Source organism: Schizophyllum commune, assembly GCF_000143185.2.
Source record: "Schizophyllum commune H4-8 unplaced genomic scaffold SCHCOscaffold_4, whole genome shotgun sequence".
Lineage (NCBI taxonomy): Eukaryota > Fungi > Basidiomycota > Agaricomycetes > Agaricales > Schizophyllaceae > Schizophyllum > Schizophyllum commune.
In genome coordinates this window covers 526,642-539,333 of record NW_026089541.1, presented here as the reverse complement: position 1 = coordinate 539,333, position 12,692 = coordinate 526,642, and the positions used below count along the sequence as shown (strand labels likewise).

Here is a 12,692-nt window from a genome sequence, read left to right as displayed (position 1 = left end):
GCCCAGGAGGCCTCAATGAGGAGTTGAACTAGTGAGTTATCAGCGTTCGTCTTCAAGGAAGTGGTAGATGCTGATCGAATCTTCAGCCTGATTAACGGCGTCTATAGCATGCCAGCTCTATGGCTTACAGCAAGGCGCCTGCTGAGGTCCATGTCTCTGATAGCATTGGGCACGCCGACGCGCAACCCGCCGACACATAGCACGCCCGGAAAGTGCACAGTGGCGCATCTAACGATGCGTACGATAGCGCGCCCGGCATCGCAACCTCTGCATTTCCCTTTGACGCGCTCGGCGGTCGATTATCGGGTTACGCCGATTACACCCCCCTACCGTGGACGCGAATGGGCCACCGCGACACTCCGCGCAATACCTTCCGCGACGGGGCCCCAAAGCTGAAGGCCACTCGCACGACGGGTGGCCAAGAAGAAGACGGGGAATGGCTGATGGATAGCCGAAGGAGAGGAGGGAAGGGAAGAAGCGCGACGAAGGCCCTTCATTTTGTATATATACCCGGAAGGAAGACAAAGCCAACCATGACGCGAAGAATGTATATTTGTACTTGTACTGATCGATACTGAAGTAAAAGACAATGGAATCGAGACGAAGGAACAGACAAAGCTGAACAAGAGTGGGAAATGACGGTTGGGTGTCAGGTCCTTGTGTTATCAAAACAGAACGGGTATCCATTGACAAAAGACAAAACACAGCGTCCTTCGCTGTACGTATACGTCACCTCTGTTGAGCCAAAAGTCCGAGGCCGACAGTGCGAACGGCGCACTCAAAACAATCATCCTAATTTCTATCCCCACATCCGGCGCCATCAGCATCAGTGCACGTTGTACCGAAGGAGAAGGCTAGAGCATGCAGCACCAGCTATGTCAGTACTTAATATGGGCACATACTCAGCATGTAGCCATTGACCGACCCGATGCGTGGATGCCTCAGGAATTCGCGAAGTCTGTCGCCAGAAAGAGTCATGCTGATGCTCAAAGAGATTTTCCCCGAGGTTCGCTCCAAGAGCGAGTACGACTCTGCCGCAAGGGACTCCCTCCACGGCTGACCGAATCTCAAATCCAGCATCAGATACTCCAAAATGGGCGCACTGAGGAGGCAGAGGACGGTATGCACGAGGGAGCTGGATGCTCTTTTGAGCGCGAGTACTTTCAGATGCGGGAGCGAGGCGCGCGAAGGGAAATCGCTGAGATGCGAGTCACTCCCAGCGGCTACGTAGACGTCAAGGTATTCGAGAGCTTTGCAGGACCGCAGTATTTGCCCCAGATATTCAACAGAAGTCCATTCCGCATCGAAATACGTGATTTGCGAGAATGGAAGATTCGGTTCGTAGAGCCCGCGGCCTGAATGTGACCAGCGCGTGAGGCGCGGTGCGTCCGCAAATAAAGGAACGATCCGGCGATGACTTCCCTTTGGGTCAATGACGGAGCAGTACTCCAGCGAGCTCGGCACCCTGATGCGTGGTTCGTGCTCGAGCATATATTCCAACACGTCAGCGGCAATGGTACACTTCCTCCATCTCCAGAAATGTGCGAATACGTTGCGGAGCAGGTGGTGCGCGTCCTCCGAGAAAGCTTGCAGTTCTTGTGGCATCTCTTTGAGCCCACGCCACATTATGTGAAGGCGGAGCGGCTCGATGCGGGAACGTTCGAGATAGCAAGCCACGACCGCACGAAAGTCGCGCACTTCGTCCCCAAGGATTTTTGCCGCAAGATCCGAGTCAAACATGAGCGCACAGACGTTAAATCGCAGGTAAGGCGCCCAAAGCCGGGTATCGCGTCGAGCGATAGCACGCCACCTCTGACAGACGAGGCCGAGAGAGAGTGCGGTGAGCATGTCGCGCTTGAGGAGGTATTCGAGGGTCGTTTCCGCGCATGCACATCGGAAGATCGCGATCGTCTCCCAGAGCTCGGCTGGTACAAGTCGAACAGGAGCCGCCAGAGCGCAGAATATTCAATGAGTCGATCGCGGTGTTCCTCCACTTCCTCGGTCAAGGTCTGCAGCCGCTCAATGAGCCGCTCCAGCTCGTCAATTTTCGACTGGACCGCATCCGCTGCCGCGTTGTGCGCACGGCATGAGGATTCGGAGGGTATGTGCCCGTCGCGGATAGCTTGAAGCACCTCCTCTTCTGGAGCGAGCGAGAGGTCGATAGAGACGGAGTGGCCGCAGTTGGTGCAGAGAGTGATGTGATGGTTTCCTGACATTGCGAGATGTTTTTCTAGCTTGCTCTGGATGACTGCGTCAGCTGCTTGTGTCGACCATGGTGATAGCTCCCCGACGCACTGAAAATATTCAAGATGCAAGGAGATTCTGGTGAAGCAGGTGGAAGGTTGACCGAAGAGAATTTGAGCAACGAGGAAGACAGGATGTGATATCTGCACGTGTGCTCCGTTTGGCAGCCACGTTGGATTTACGCACTCTAAATGACAAGCTATATCTTGAGGTTAGATTAAAGATCACTCCTATGTCTGCGCGGTCAAATGCATAAGGGAAACCCGCGCACCTCGCCTCAGTCGAGTGTCGCTGCGTATCGAGATGAGACCCAGAGTCAAGTTGTGGGTCCACTGTCGCTGATGACATCACCTCCGGCGCGACGGACGGAGGCAAAGGCACGTGCTGCTGCGTATCCGCGGTCATTGATCTTGCCTGCGCGCCCAAGTCGCCTTGTCTTCCCCCACCATCTCCCCATCCTCCCCATGGACCCTTAGATTCCACCAGCTTGCCATAGAAAGCAGCCCATGCAAGCTGACACCGACATGTACCGCCATCAGATCCACAGGACATGGCTCGCGCTGCGCCATCGCCCACAGCTGCGGAACTGGGTCTACGGCTCCGTCTTGCTGTCCTCGCTATACCTTCTCTATCAGTTCATTACCCCCGCTGGCGTGCGACAGTCATCCGTTGTTGAAGTCCATGTCGAACCCGAGATCCTGCCGCAGTCCGTCTGGGACAACCGCGCCGAACGGGTGAAGAAGGCGTTCCGTCATGCATACCATGGCTGGGAGCAGTACGCCGCCCCGCACGACGAGTTGAAACCGATCTCGAATACCTACATAGACAAGTGCGTGACTATACTGTTACCTTCTGTAATTGAGCTGACGATCGGTAGCTTCAATGGCTGGGGCGTCACCGTGTTCGATGGCCTCGACACCATGATCCTCATGGGTCTCGATCACGAGTACAAGCGCGCGCTCAAGCATGTAGAGGACATCGAATTCAACATGGAAGAGGTACGTCTGTGCGCCTACTTGTCAGCGAGTGCGCTCGTCCGCTTCCATGTCCTTTTCTTGTAACATATTGTCGCAACCTCCATCCCCTTCATAATCCTCCAGCCTTGCAATTCTCGATTGTTAACAAAGAAAGAAATACCATTACACGTCTTCTGCCAGGGATCAGGTCTTGGACAAGCGGCTGCATGTAGCCTCTGGCTTTCGCGGCTGGGACTGGAGTCTCGTTCATGCGCATGAAGTCTCGGGTCATCGTGTTCTGTATTCCATGATTCTCATCCTCTGCAGGGCCGCTTCGCACCGTACTTCGAGACCGTCATTCGCTACCTGGGCGGCATGCTCTCCGCGTACGCCATCTCACCCAATAAGGAACCAATATTGCTGCGGAAGGCCGATGAGCTGGCGCGCAAGCTGGATCCGGTCTTCAACACGCTGAGCGGCCTACCGTACTATGGCGTGAATCCCCAGACGTGAGTATACGATTGATGAACATGTAGCTTGCGGAGGTTGACGTTGGTAGAGGTGCGACGCAAGGCCCTGACATCGGTATCCTCGCCGAGATCGCCAGCTTGCAGCTCGAGTACACCTACCTCGCGAAGGCGACTGGTAAGAAGGAGTATTTTGATAGAGTGCGCATTCCGTGTCTTTCCTCCCCGTATGGCACTCATCTAACAACCAATGACAGGCGCAGAACGTCATCAACATCATCAACCGCGCCAACTACGACGAGACGGGTGGTATGATGCCTATAGGGTGGAATACTACAGACGGGACGCCGCATGATCGTGAGCTATGGCCCGTCATCCAATGAGCTCCTCGACTGACGATGTCACAGAAAGCGTATCAGCGGGCGCCCAGGCAGACAGCGCGCACGAGTACCTATTGAAGCAATATCTCTTGACCGCAAAGCGAGATCAGGAGAGCTTGCAACTCTGTACGAACCCTCTTCATCTTGGTCGCCTGCATTTTACTCACCATTCCCCTCCCTTCCCCTCTCCTTCCAGACATCCGCACCGCCACGCACATCATTACCGAGCTCATGTACATCTCGCCCACCCGGCACCTCCTATACGTGACCGACAAGATGCCGTCGCGCACGAGCCACGACGCGCAGGTCTCCCACCGCTTCGAACACCTCTCGTGCTTCCTTCCCGGTCTTCTGGCGCTCGGCGTCGACCAACTCCCGCTGGATGACGTCGATTTCGCGGACGCGTTTGACAGAGGTGAGCGCCTCTTCCCCAACTCCATCTACATCGTCGAGCCAATGCTCATTTCAATGCAACTATACTCATCCACACACCTCCCAGACCACCCCACCCAACGCGCCGAATGGGAAAAGCTGCGCGGCTTCTCCCTCCGCGACGTCCACCTCTGGGCCGCCGAGGGCCTCGCGCAGACCTGCTGGCTTACCTACGCAGACATGCCCACCGGCCTCGGCCCCGACGAGATGATCTTCTACACCTCCATGCCCGAGGAGGGCGCTGGAATCGGCGGCGGGTGGTTCGCGCCCAAGACCGCTGGAGGAGGTGGCACCGAAAGTAACCGACCCAAGACGCAAACCTTCGGCGGCACGCTCTGGATCGACGCGCTGCGGTCGTGGAAGAGGGCGGGCGCGCGGGGCGTGCCGCCGGGGGTGGGGGATAAGGCGCCGGTGGTGTATTCGCAGGAGGATAGGGTGCGAGGCGCGTATGGGAGGGACTACGCGCTGAAGAAGAATGAGTATTTGTTGAGGCCGGAGGTGAGTTATTTGCCTCGTACATCCACCGTTTGAGTTTGTGGGAGGCACGTGAACTCATGCTAATCCCCCACCCCTTGCACAGACACTCGAATCCCTCTACCTCCTGTGGAAGATCACGGGCGAGCCGCGGTGGCGCGAGCGCGCGTGGAAGATCTTCGAGTCCATCGAGATCCACACGAAGACGACGTCGGGGTATGCGAGCCTGCGCTCCGTGGAGTCGACCCCGGGGGTGAAGCAGGATGATATGCCCAGGTACGTCACCTTTTCCTCTTCCTCTCACCCAGATCTCACGCCACTGACCGCTACCCACCATCAGCTACTTCTTCGCAGAGACGTATGTGGCGCGTTTCTTCATCTGACTATATGCTCCGCCTCCCAGGGTCGTGTTTGTGCACGGATGCTGACGAGCATTCTGTTTCTTGCTTTCGCAGGCTGAAGTACCTCTACCTGACTTTCATTGGCGACACGCCGCTCCCGCTCGACAAGTGGGTGTTGAACACGGAGGCGCATCCCTTCCCCGTGATCGAGTGGACGCCGGAGGAGAGGGCGCGCTTCGGAGTGGGGTACTGATGAGGCGAGATCGGGGCGCGGCGATGGGTGATTGGGGATGCGATTGAGACGTAGAGAGAAGCGATGAGGGGGATGATTAGGGACGCGGCACGAGAAATTTGAGACGCAGCGAGGGAAGTTCGTCGAGTGTAGAAGGCAGCCGTCGAGCGTAGAAGCAGCCACCGTGCTGCGCAAGAAGCAGGCCTCTGGTGCGTCGCGGTCTGATCTGTTCGCCCGGTGGTTCGGGTGTGCATTGTTGACGGTGGCTCACGAGTACTTCAGCGCAGGACGATATATCATCTATCTATCAATATTATTCGCTTATTATTGCCATCGGATCCCTCGAGTTCGAAACTGAAGATGCTGGTATTTCAAGTCTCAGGTTCTGGAGGGTCGCCCTCAGCAAGCACTTCGACGCCATCCAACGCCAGCACCGACACGACCTACGCCCCACACGCTTTGAATGGCGCACTCGGTAGCGCGCATGACAACAGCCGGGCGGAGACAAAGGTTGCCCGATCCGGATACAATGCGCAAGCGCGCGTGACGTGCCACAAAGCCGCGCCGTCAAATTCGCTGAAGAGGACGCGGTCAAATTCTTCCAACAGAGTACACGGTCAAATGGTTCAAAGGAGAACATGAGGCCCAAGATCGGCGGGATCGGTTCGATGGCAATGGTCAAGGCGGTGCGTCCTGTTCCGCCTTGTTCGCGCGGTCACCTGCTCGACGCGTCTCGCGTTCAGAATCAGGGTTTTTTAGAGCGCCACACCCAATAGTTGTCGTGGAAATTCTATCACTGACTTTCCAGCTCTACCGCTCTACTGCAGCAGTGACAGATACCGTCCGTCCAGGGTAAGCATGCCGTTACGCGCAAGGTCGCTGGTATGCTCGATTGCCTCACTGGGCGGCCTTCCTTGACCTTTATCCAAGAAAATGGGGTGTTTGCGATAGCGACCTTCATCTGGGTCCGCGCGGCCGTCCTGCTCAGGTGGCACGAATAAAGGGGAGCAAGGCTGAGGCTCCCCAATCGTTCACCATCTGATAGCACTAGCAGGTACGCGTCGTCTTTCTCTTATCTGGACGCGGCGATGCCTTTTTTTGCAGGAAGGGGAAGGACGCGGGAAGAAGGGAGAAGTATGGCCACTCCTATCGCCTCCCTCGATTCGGGATCCTCCAGGAGGCGATTATATCGCCGCGGCTGCGCGCACCTTCATGTCGATTGACGAGCAGCTGGAGGGGCTAGAGGACGCCATCGGACCCCGCGTATATCCCTCACGCGGATTGAGGGTCAAGCCGTCGCGTGGGGTTGAGCCCGCGTGAGGGTCGACCCCCAGTCGTGCGCGCCACCCATCTGCGAGGTCATTTGGGAAGCGAAAAGGTCCCCGTCTCGCGCAGGCGGCAGGAAGTACGCACCCGCGTGCAGGCAGCCCACACCCGGGCCCCGCCTCCCGCATGCGGCGAGTCTGTCCCCAACGCCGGCGACCAGGCGGCGACCCCATTCCGCAAGATGCGGGGCGATCTGTGCGCAGGGAGGGCAAGTGCTGCCCATTCAAGGGGCAAGCCCTGCGCGCCGCGCCGCCGGAGGCTTTTCATCTCATCATCTCGCGCGGCGGGGATCAAATGCGCCGGGCGTGGGGGTGTCGATCGTGAGTGGGGGGGAAGGACGTGCGCGCGCTTCGACGGTATCGCGCGCGTCGATAGGCGACGATAGTGGGCGGGGCAGCTGACGTGTTATTTGACGGGGCTGGGTGGTGGCTGACGTGCGAGGCCCGCGTTCGCGCCTTCGCGGGGGGCTGCGCGCGGGCCGCGCTTCTTCCTCGCGCTCGGCGATAGACGCGGGTGAGGATGGCGCGCCTGATATGGGAAGTAGCGCGTACGTGTACGCGCGGGGGTGTTTGCGCGGGGAGGGTGGGTAAAAGGCAGACTTTAACTCTGTTGCGCGCCCTCCCATCGATATTCTTTTCCTGTCAGCTGGCATGCCCGATTCGAGGGCGCGGGACGGGGTGATAGATTGGACGCGGAGGTCGCTGAAGTCGAACCCTGATCACGCGGAAGTTGATGTCGGCGAATCGAGCAAACAGGTCCAAAGTCCTCCGCGCCGCACGTTCGCCCGTGTCGCGCCTGCTCCAGCCGCGGTGGGCTCGGGCGGGGCTGCATTATGTGCTGTATGGCGATATGATCTCGGAATGGAGTATTCGTGCCCAGTGACCGCCGGGCACGGGCGGCTCCTATTCGTATGCGTTCATCGATATCGATTTCGGTTCTGTCGTCCATTGTTGTGCAGATCGAAATCTGGCGTCCATCCGTATCGATGATGCCAAATCCAAGCATGCTCGCCTTTATAAAACCGGGCGCGCGCCGCGCCGGCTATCTCTCCCTTACCCCACCCCGTATCCATCCGTCTTGAGTACAATGGTGCGTGGCCCCCCGCGCGCCACCGATATTCGCGTCAGCATACTCACCGGCCCCCCAGGGCGTCACGGTCGAAGTTATCCAGCCCGGCGACGGCAAGACGTTCCCGCAGAAAGGCCGTGAGCACCGCCGCCCCCGCGCGCCGCGCGATCTGTGCTGATCTGTTCGCAGAGGTGGTCAGTATCCACTATGTCGGTACGCTGCAGGATGGGACCAAGTTCGACTCGAGCCGGGACCGGTGCGTGCCGTGTATCATCTGTACGCGCGCTGTGGCTGATCGCGCGGGATCGCGTTGCAGGGGAACGCCGTTCGAGACGGCCATCGGCGTGGGGCGGGTCATCAAGGGCTGGGACGAGGGTGCGTCGCGAGTTCTTGTGTTGTTGTCTTCACGCGCTGATCTACGCCCATCGCAGGTGTCCCGCAGCTCTCTGTCGGCACCACCGCGCGCCTGATCTGCACCCCGGACTACGTGCGTCAACCTGCTTCTCTCTCCTTCCACCGATGCGAAGCTGATCTCTGGCTCCTTCAGGCGTACGGCTCGCGCGGCTTCCCCCCGGTCATCCCGCCAAATGCGACCCTCACGTTTGAGGTCGAGCTTCTGTCGCTGCAGTAGTCTCTTGTTCTTTCTGGGCATCGCTCTTCCTGTGCGGGCATCGCTCCGGGGTTTTACCTTCGTCGCTTCGTGTTTTAATATGGACCTTGTGCATTGTTGTACCCGTCTTGTACTTTTTGGCGAATCATTAATCATCTCCATGCTCGAGGGGACCGAGAGGGGCGCAGACGCCGTGATATCGAAGAGAACAGTCTCGCCTGTACTCAACCGCTGAAGGTCGGTTCCAATGAAATCGCGCTTGTTACGACGACAAGAACAAAGGCTCAGCTGAAGTCAGTAAGTACGTCATTGTACCTGCCACGTGCCAGCTTTATGGCCATTCTTCAGACGAGTCATATACGTCCAATACTGCTCTCACTTTCAGCAGCATGGCGCAGTGGAAGCGCGCGGGGCTCATAACCCCGAGGTCACTTGATCGAAACAAGTTGCTGCTATTGAAGACTGGCTTGGCCCCGTCCTTTTTTGTTCCACTGTTTGTACGGAGACTGACACTATTTCGTCCCTATGTCCTCAATCAGAGGCTTTTGACCTCGACTCGCGTTCAGTGCGTCTGAGATTTGATGACTACGACTCACGCAGCTGATGCGAACTATAGGGCGAGCGAAGAATCTTGTCTCCATGGAAGGAGAGAATCACATTGCTCTCTGTACTCAGTGCGGCCACTCTGTCTCTGTCGACCCATCCCATCTCCTCACAGAACTTGACGCGCTTCAATCCATCCGCGACGGTCAGATACCCTCCGAGTCCTCATGCCGCGCGCACAACGCGGCCGCGAGTGTAGTCGAGTCACAAATCGAGGAGCTAGATAGCGTTCTCGAGCGGCTTAGAGCGCTGACCGAGAAGGTGCAAGGATACCGCGACCGGCTCGCTGAATTCTCTGAGCAGCAGCGTGCGCTCGCGGCGCCGGTTCGACGTGTTCCGCCCGAGCTCTGGGAGAACATTTTCCGATACGCCTGCGCTCAAACGACCCTCTCATATCCCCTAGAGAGCGAAATGCTCACCGCGCTCTCCCTCAGTCGCGTCTGCAGCAGGTGGCGAACCATGGCGCAATCCGATCCTCAGCTATGGGCACCTCACTTGCTATTCGACGTGGACGACCTGGTGACGGATGTTGCGGCGGGCGTGCTGGGGCCCCAAGTGCGCGACTTCCGTTTGGCTGTGTTTTCCTACCTTGCGCAGTCTCGCTCTTTCCCTCTCACCCTCGAGGTCACGTGGGAGTCCCCGGGGCGTACCCCGCTGAATCTCGAGAGGCACTCGAAGGATGCACATCTCCTCCTCATGGTGCTCTACAAAAACTTCTGGAGGTGGGGGGAGTGCATCATCGCGGGCAATGCCTTGATGTATATGCTCAGAAATCGCGAGCCATGGCCTGACACACCCGAACTTCTGGTATCCTGCTGCATACTTGGCCAGATGCGCGATGACGACAGACTCTACAATCTTTTCTCAGATGCCCCGAATCTTACACGCTGGACGCAGGACTTTATGGCACTCGAGATCGCTTTGCCGCTCTCGCAGCTCACCCACCTGAGAGCGGATTCCATTCGGTACCGCTTCATGGCAGAGATCCTTCGTTCCTGCGAGTCCCTCGAGGTGCTTGACGTCTCCATAGTCGATTATGAAAAGTACACCTGCTATATCCCTGCGCAAGCCACGCTCCTCCACCTGCGGGCATTCTCTCTCGCCGGTGCCACCTCTCTTGCGCTTAATCGGATCCTGCGCAGTCTCAGCGCGCCTACCTTGTCGCGATTGACGCTGGGTCCGGGACCGTACGGTCATCCGCACTTCACCAAGTCGGACTGGGATGCTCTCGCTCCAAGCATGCATTCGTTCTTAGAACGTACCTCGGGTGGCGTATCACTATATGTCAGCCCCTACGACGACAGAATTGGGGAACTATTGAAGAACCCATGTGTCGTCGAGCTCGATGGTCGTAGATCAATTGAGGTCGCCTGAAAATTCTACTGGTATGCTCCGATTCTCTTTCCTAGGCGCGACGTATGCTGACAACGCTGAAGGTGCAGACTCGGTTTTGAGAGGCGCGCGTGGCGAGGTTCGCAATTGTCAAACGAGGTGAAATTTAGATGCTGTGGTGATTGTAATGGAAAACAGTCGCAGCCATTATAAAGAAAGTCAGTTGGAATATGGCAAGGTCGTTCGCAAATCGACGGGCTTCCTACTATGTTCACTGATCAGATGCCCGGAAACGGGTCAGAAACATATATGCCTTCGTATTGTTTCAAGAGAGGCGCGCAAGCAGCGAGCGTAGACAATGAACATGATGGTAACGGACAAGGCACATGTCACATGGCGGGCGACGTATTTCCCTTCCTTCCTTGTCTCCAACGGTCATCTCGCGCCCTTTCATTCGAAATTTTCCCGCGATTCCGTCAAGTCCATAAATTGTTCTCCTTTAGTTCACTTTGAGGTCGAAGACGTCTTTGGTCCGAGGGTACTTCCTGAGCTTGTACGAGGCCATGCATCCTCCCCTCTCGGAAGCTGAACATGACTAATTCGTGCAGCTCGAGTGACTACCTTGCATCGCTCAGCCTGTTCCTCCCACGATACCTGAAGCTCTTACTTCTTGGCGATCATCCGGGGCTAACGTACTGCTCAGGCACAAACGAGGACGTGTATCAGATCGCGTCGCAGTGACAATGATTTCCATCCTTCTCTGCTCGAATTGCGACCTTCACATCTCGGTGGACGCTTTCATCCATCCAGATGAAGACACGCTCCAGTCCATCCGCGATAGTCACGTACCCTCCTCCTCATCGCGCACTGCGCACACCCATGCCCCCGACGCAGTCGAGCCACAGATTCAGGACCTCGATCGCGCCCTCGCACAGCTCGCAGCCCTAACCGCCGAAGTCCAAACCCACCGTGACCGCCTAGCCGCCTTTTCTGCCCAACAGCGCCCCGCGTCCCCACCGAGCTTTGGGGCGATATCTCCACCACGCCTGTGCAGACACGACAATCGCCTATCCGATGCGCAGCTCGATGCTCACCGCCCTCACCCTGACGCACGTTTGCCAGCGCTGGGCCGCCATCGCACAGCATGACACGCGACTCTGGACACCGTCTCTGCTCGTTAGCGTCGGCGATTTGCTGGCATATGCCGCGCGGGCGGCGCTTGGAGACGGCGTACGCCACTTTCGCCTGGTCATGTCCCTCTACCTTGACCGGTCCCGCTTGGAGCCGCTCTTCGCCGACCTCTCTTGGTGGACACCGGAAAGCGCCGCGGACGCCGTTGAGCGCGCCGAAGAGCTCGAACGCTCCGAGAACGTGTGCCTGCTGTGCATCTAGCTCGCGCAGAGCTTCCCGCCCTGGGAGACCTGCATCGTCTCTGCCGACCTCATGACATACATGCTCGACAGTATTGGCCTGGGCCGATACCAGCCTGCTCTCGTGGAGTGCGTCGACCTCCGCGACCCATGAGGCCCGCGAATGAGCACGCATCTGTTCAGTCAGTACAGTGCGGCAAAACTGTGGCGCTGGACGCACGTCGCGAACAGATTTTGGCCGCATCTGCCGCTCGAGCAGTTCACCAGCTTGTCTACGGGGGCCATCGTGCCCAATTTTTCCGCCGACATTCTCCGTGGGGGCGACGAGCTCAGGTATATTGGCGTCAAGATGAGCTCTATGGAGGACACGACTGGCCGGGGTCGGAGAACAAGCTGGCGCCTTTGAGTGCCGACGACGTGAATCTCTCTCGGCTTGAAACTCTCGTCTTTGAGACGCGCGTTATTTCTGCGTTCACCTGTCTCTTCCGCGTGCTCCGCGCACCATCCTTGTCGCGAATGGACTTGCAAGGATGGGGTGATAAGTATCGCGTATATGGAAGTGTATCAGGCGTCATTTTCCCGAGCGTTGTGGCAATATCTGTAACGCGTATCGAGCATCTCGCGGACGAGAACACTGTTGAAGCATCCATCTGTTGTAACCGTCATCGATAGGAAGTCCGAAGCCACGGCGTAAAAACTAGCTTGTGTGCAATAAATTTCCTGCAGGCTACGACGTGCAGTGGCAGCTCAGCATGGAGCATGTAGCGGGGTACACGTACTGTACTCAGTATGTTGAAAAGAGGAGTTGTCGGGTACACCGATGTTGCTCGCGAGTGGACCGACCCAGTATCAGACTG

At 57.6% G+C, this 12,692-nt stretch overlaps 7 protein-coding genes and 1 non-coding gene across 8 annotated transcripts; 7 read left to right on the top strand and 1 right to left on the bottom strand.

Moving 5' to 3' along the window:
- The first annotated feature begins 1 nt into the window (after window position 1).
- Window positions 2-543, top strand: SCHCODRAFT_02617550 (uncharacterized protein). The gene is made up of 2 exons (XM_050344819.1): window positions 2-31; window positions 87-543. The coding sequence occupies exon 2, from the start codon at window positions 109-111 to the stop codon at window positions 394-396; it is 288 nt and encodes a 95-aa protein (XP_050200919.1). The 5' UTR covers window positions 2-31; window positions 87-108; the 3' UTR covers window positions 397-543.
- Window positions 544-792: 249 nt separating this feature from the next.
- Window positions 793-2,216, bottom strand: SCHCODRAFT_02665151 (uncharacterized protein; the record flags this gene model as incomplete). Its single annotated transcript, XM_003032463.2, has 3 exons — window positions 793-854; window positions 903-1,854; window positions 1,893-2,216. The coding sequence occupies 3 exons, from the start codon at window positions 2,214-2,216 to the stop codon at window positions 793-795; spliced, it is 1,338 nt and encodes a 445-aa protein (XP_003032509.1).
- Window positions 2,217-2,715: 499 nt separating this feature from the next.
- Window positions 2,716-5,864, top strand: SCHCODRAFT_02617546 (glycoside hydrolase family 47 protein). The gene is made up of 12 exons (XM_050344818.1): window positions 2,716-3,073; window positions 3,122-3,242; window positions 3,528-3,709; window positions 3,760-3,868; window positions 3,925-4,024; window positions 4,075-4,173; window positions 4,244-4,462; window positions 4,547-4,977; window positions 5,060-5,229; window positions 5,294-5,311; window positions 5,409-5,735; window positions 5,809-5,864. Exons 1-11 carry the CDS (start codon window positions 2,769-2,771, stop codon window positions 5,545-5,547), a joined length of 1,893 nt encoding a protein of 630 aa, XP_050200918.1. The 5' UTR covers window positions 2,716-2,768; the 3' UTR covers window positions 5,548-5,735; window positions 5,809-5,864.
- A 2,042-nt stretch (window positions 5,865-7,906) lies between these two features.
- SCHCODRAFT_02617541 (FK506-binding protein FKBP12) lies at window positions 7,907-8,564 on the top strand. Its single transcript, XM_003033070.2, has 6 exons — window positions 7,907-7,941; window positions 8,000-8,057; window positions 8,110-8,176; window positions 8,237-8,295; window positions 8,352-8,407; window positions 8,468-8,564. Exons 1-6 carry the CDS (start codon window positions 7,939-7,941, stop codon window positions 8,549-8,551), a joined length of 327 nt encoding a protein of 108 aa, XP_003033116.1. The 5' UTR covers window positions 7,907-7,938; the 3' UTR covers window positions 8,552-8,564.
- A 349-nt stretch (window positions 8,565-8,913) lies between these two features.
- On the top strand, window positions 8,914-8,985 carry SCHCODRAFT_t87. The gene has a single exon. It is a non-coding gene; the product is annotated as a tRNA-Met (tRNA).
- Window positions 8,986-9,003: 18 nt separating this feature from the next.
- On the top strand, window positions 9,004-10,737 carry SCHCODRAFT_02746207 (uncharacterized protein). The gene is made up of 3 exons (XM_003033069.3): window positions 9,004-9,095; window positions 9,147-10,518; window positions 10,570-10,737. The coding sequence occupies exon 2, from the start codon at window positions 9,170-9,172 to the stop codon at window positions 10,505-10,507; it is 1,338 nt and encodes a 445-aa protein (XP_003033115.2). The 5' UTR covers window positions 9,004-9,095; window positions 9,147-9,169; the 3' UTR covers window positions 10,508-10,518; window positions 10,570-10,737.
- An 802-nt stretch (window positions 10,738-11,539) lies between these two features.
- Window positions 11,540-11,857, top strand: SCHCODRAFT_01198552 (uncharacterized protein; the record flags this gene model as incomplete). The annotated part of the gene is made up of 1 exon (XM_050341221.1): window positions 11,540-11,857. One exon carries the CDS (start codon window positions 11,540-11,542, stop codon window positions 11,855-11,857), a length of 318 nt encoding a protein of 105 aa, XP_050200917.1.
- Window positions 11,858-11,985: 128 nt separating this feature from the next.
- SCHCODRAFT_02495124 (uncharacterized protein) lies at window positions 11,986-12,507 on the top strand (the record flags this gene model as incomplete). The annotated part of the gene is made up of 1 exon (XM_003033068.2): window positions 11,986-12,507. One exon carries the CDS (start codon window positions 11,986-11,988, stop codon window positions 12,505-12,507), a length of 522 nt encoding a protein of 173 aa, XP_003033114.1.
- Between the last annotated feature and the right edge of the window lie 185 nt (window positions 12,508-12,692).

Excerpts from the sequence above, each read along its gene's own strand:
- SCHCODRAFT_02617550 (XM_050344819.1), top strand. The coding sequence starts at position 109 with ATGCCAGCTCTATGGCTTACAGCAAGGCGCCTGCTGAGGTCCATGTCT.
- SCHCODRAFT_02617546 (XM_050344818.1), top strand. The coding sequence starts at position 2,769 with ATGTACCGCCATCAGATCCACAGGACATGGCTCGCGCTGCGCCATCGC. Across the intron at positions 3,710-3,759 it reads TATGGCGTGAATCCCCAGAC|AGGTGCGACGCAAGGCCCTG; the intron begins GTGAGTATACGA and ends TGACGTTGGTAG. Across the intron at positions 4,025-4,074 it reads AGACGGGACGCCGCATGATC|AAAGCGTATCAGCGGGCGCC; the intron begins GTGAGCTATGGC and ends ACGATGTCACAG.
- SCHCODRAFT_02617541 (XM_003033070.2), top strand. Across the intron at positions 8,058-8,109 it reads GACGTTCCCGCAGAAAGGCC|AGGTGGTCAGTATCCACTAT; the intron begins GTGAGCACCGCC and ends ATCTGTTCGCAG. Across the intron at positions 8,177-8,236 it reads TTCGACTCGAGCCGGGACCG|GGGAACGCCGTTCGAGACGG; the intron begins GTGCGTGCCGTG and ends ATCGCGTTGCAG.
- SCHCODRAFT_02746207 (XM_003033069.3), top strand. The coding sequence starts at position 9,170 with ATGGAAGGAGAGAATCACATTGCTCTCTGTACTCAGTGCGGCCACTCT.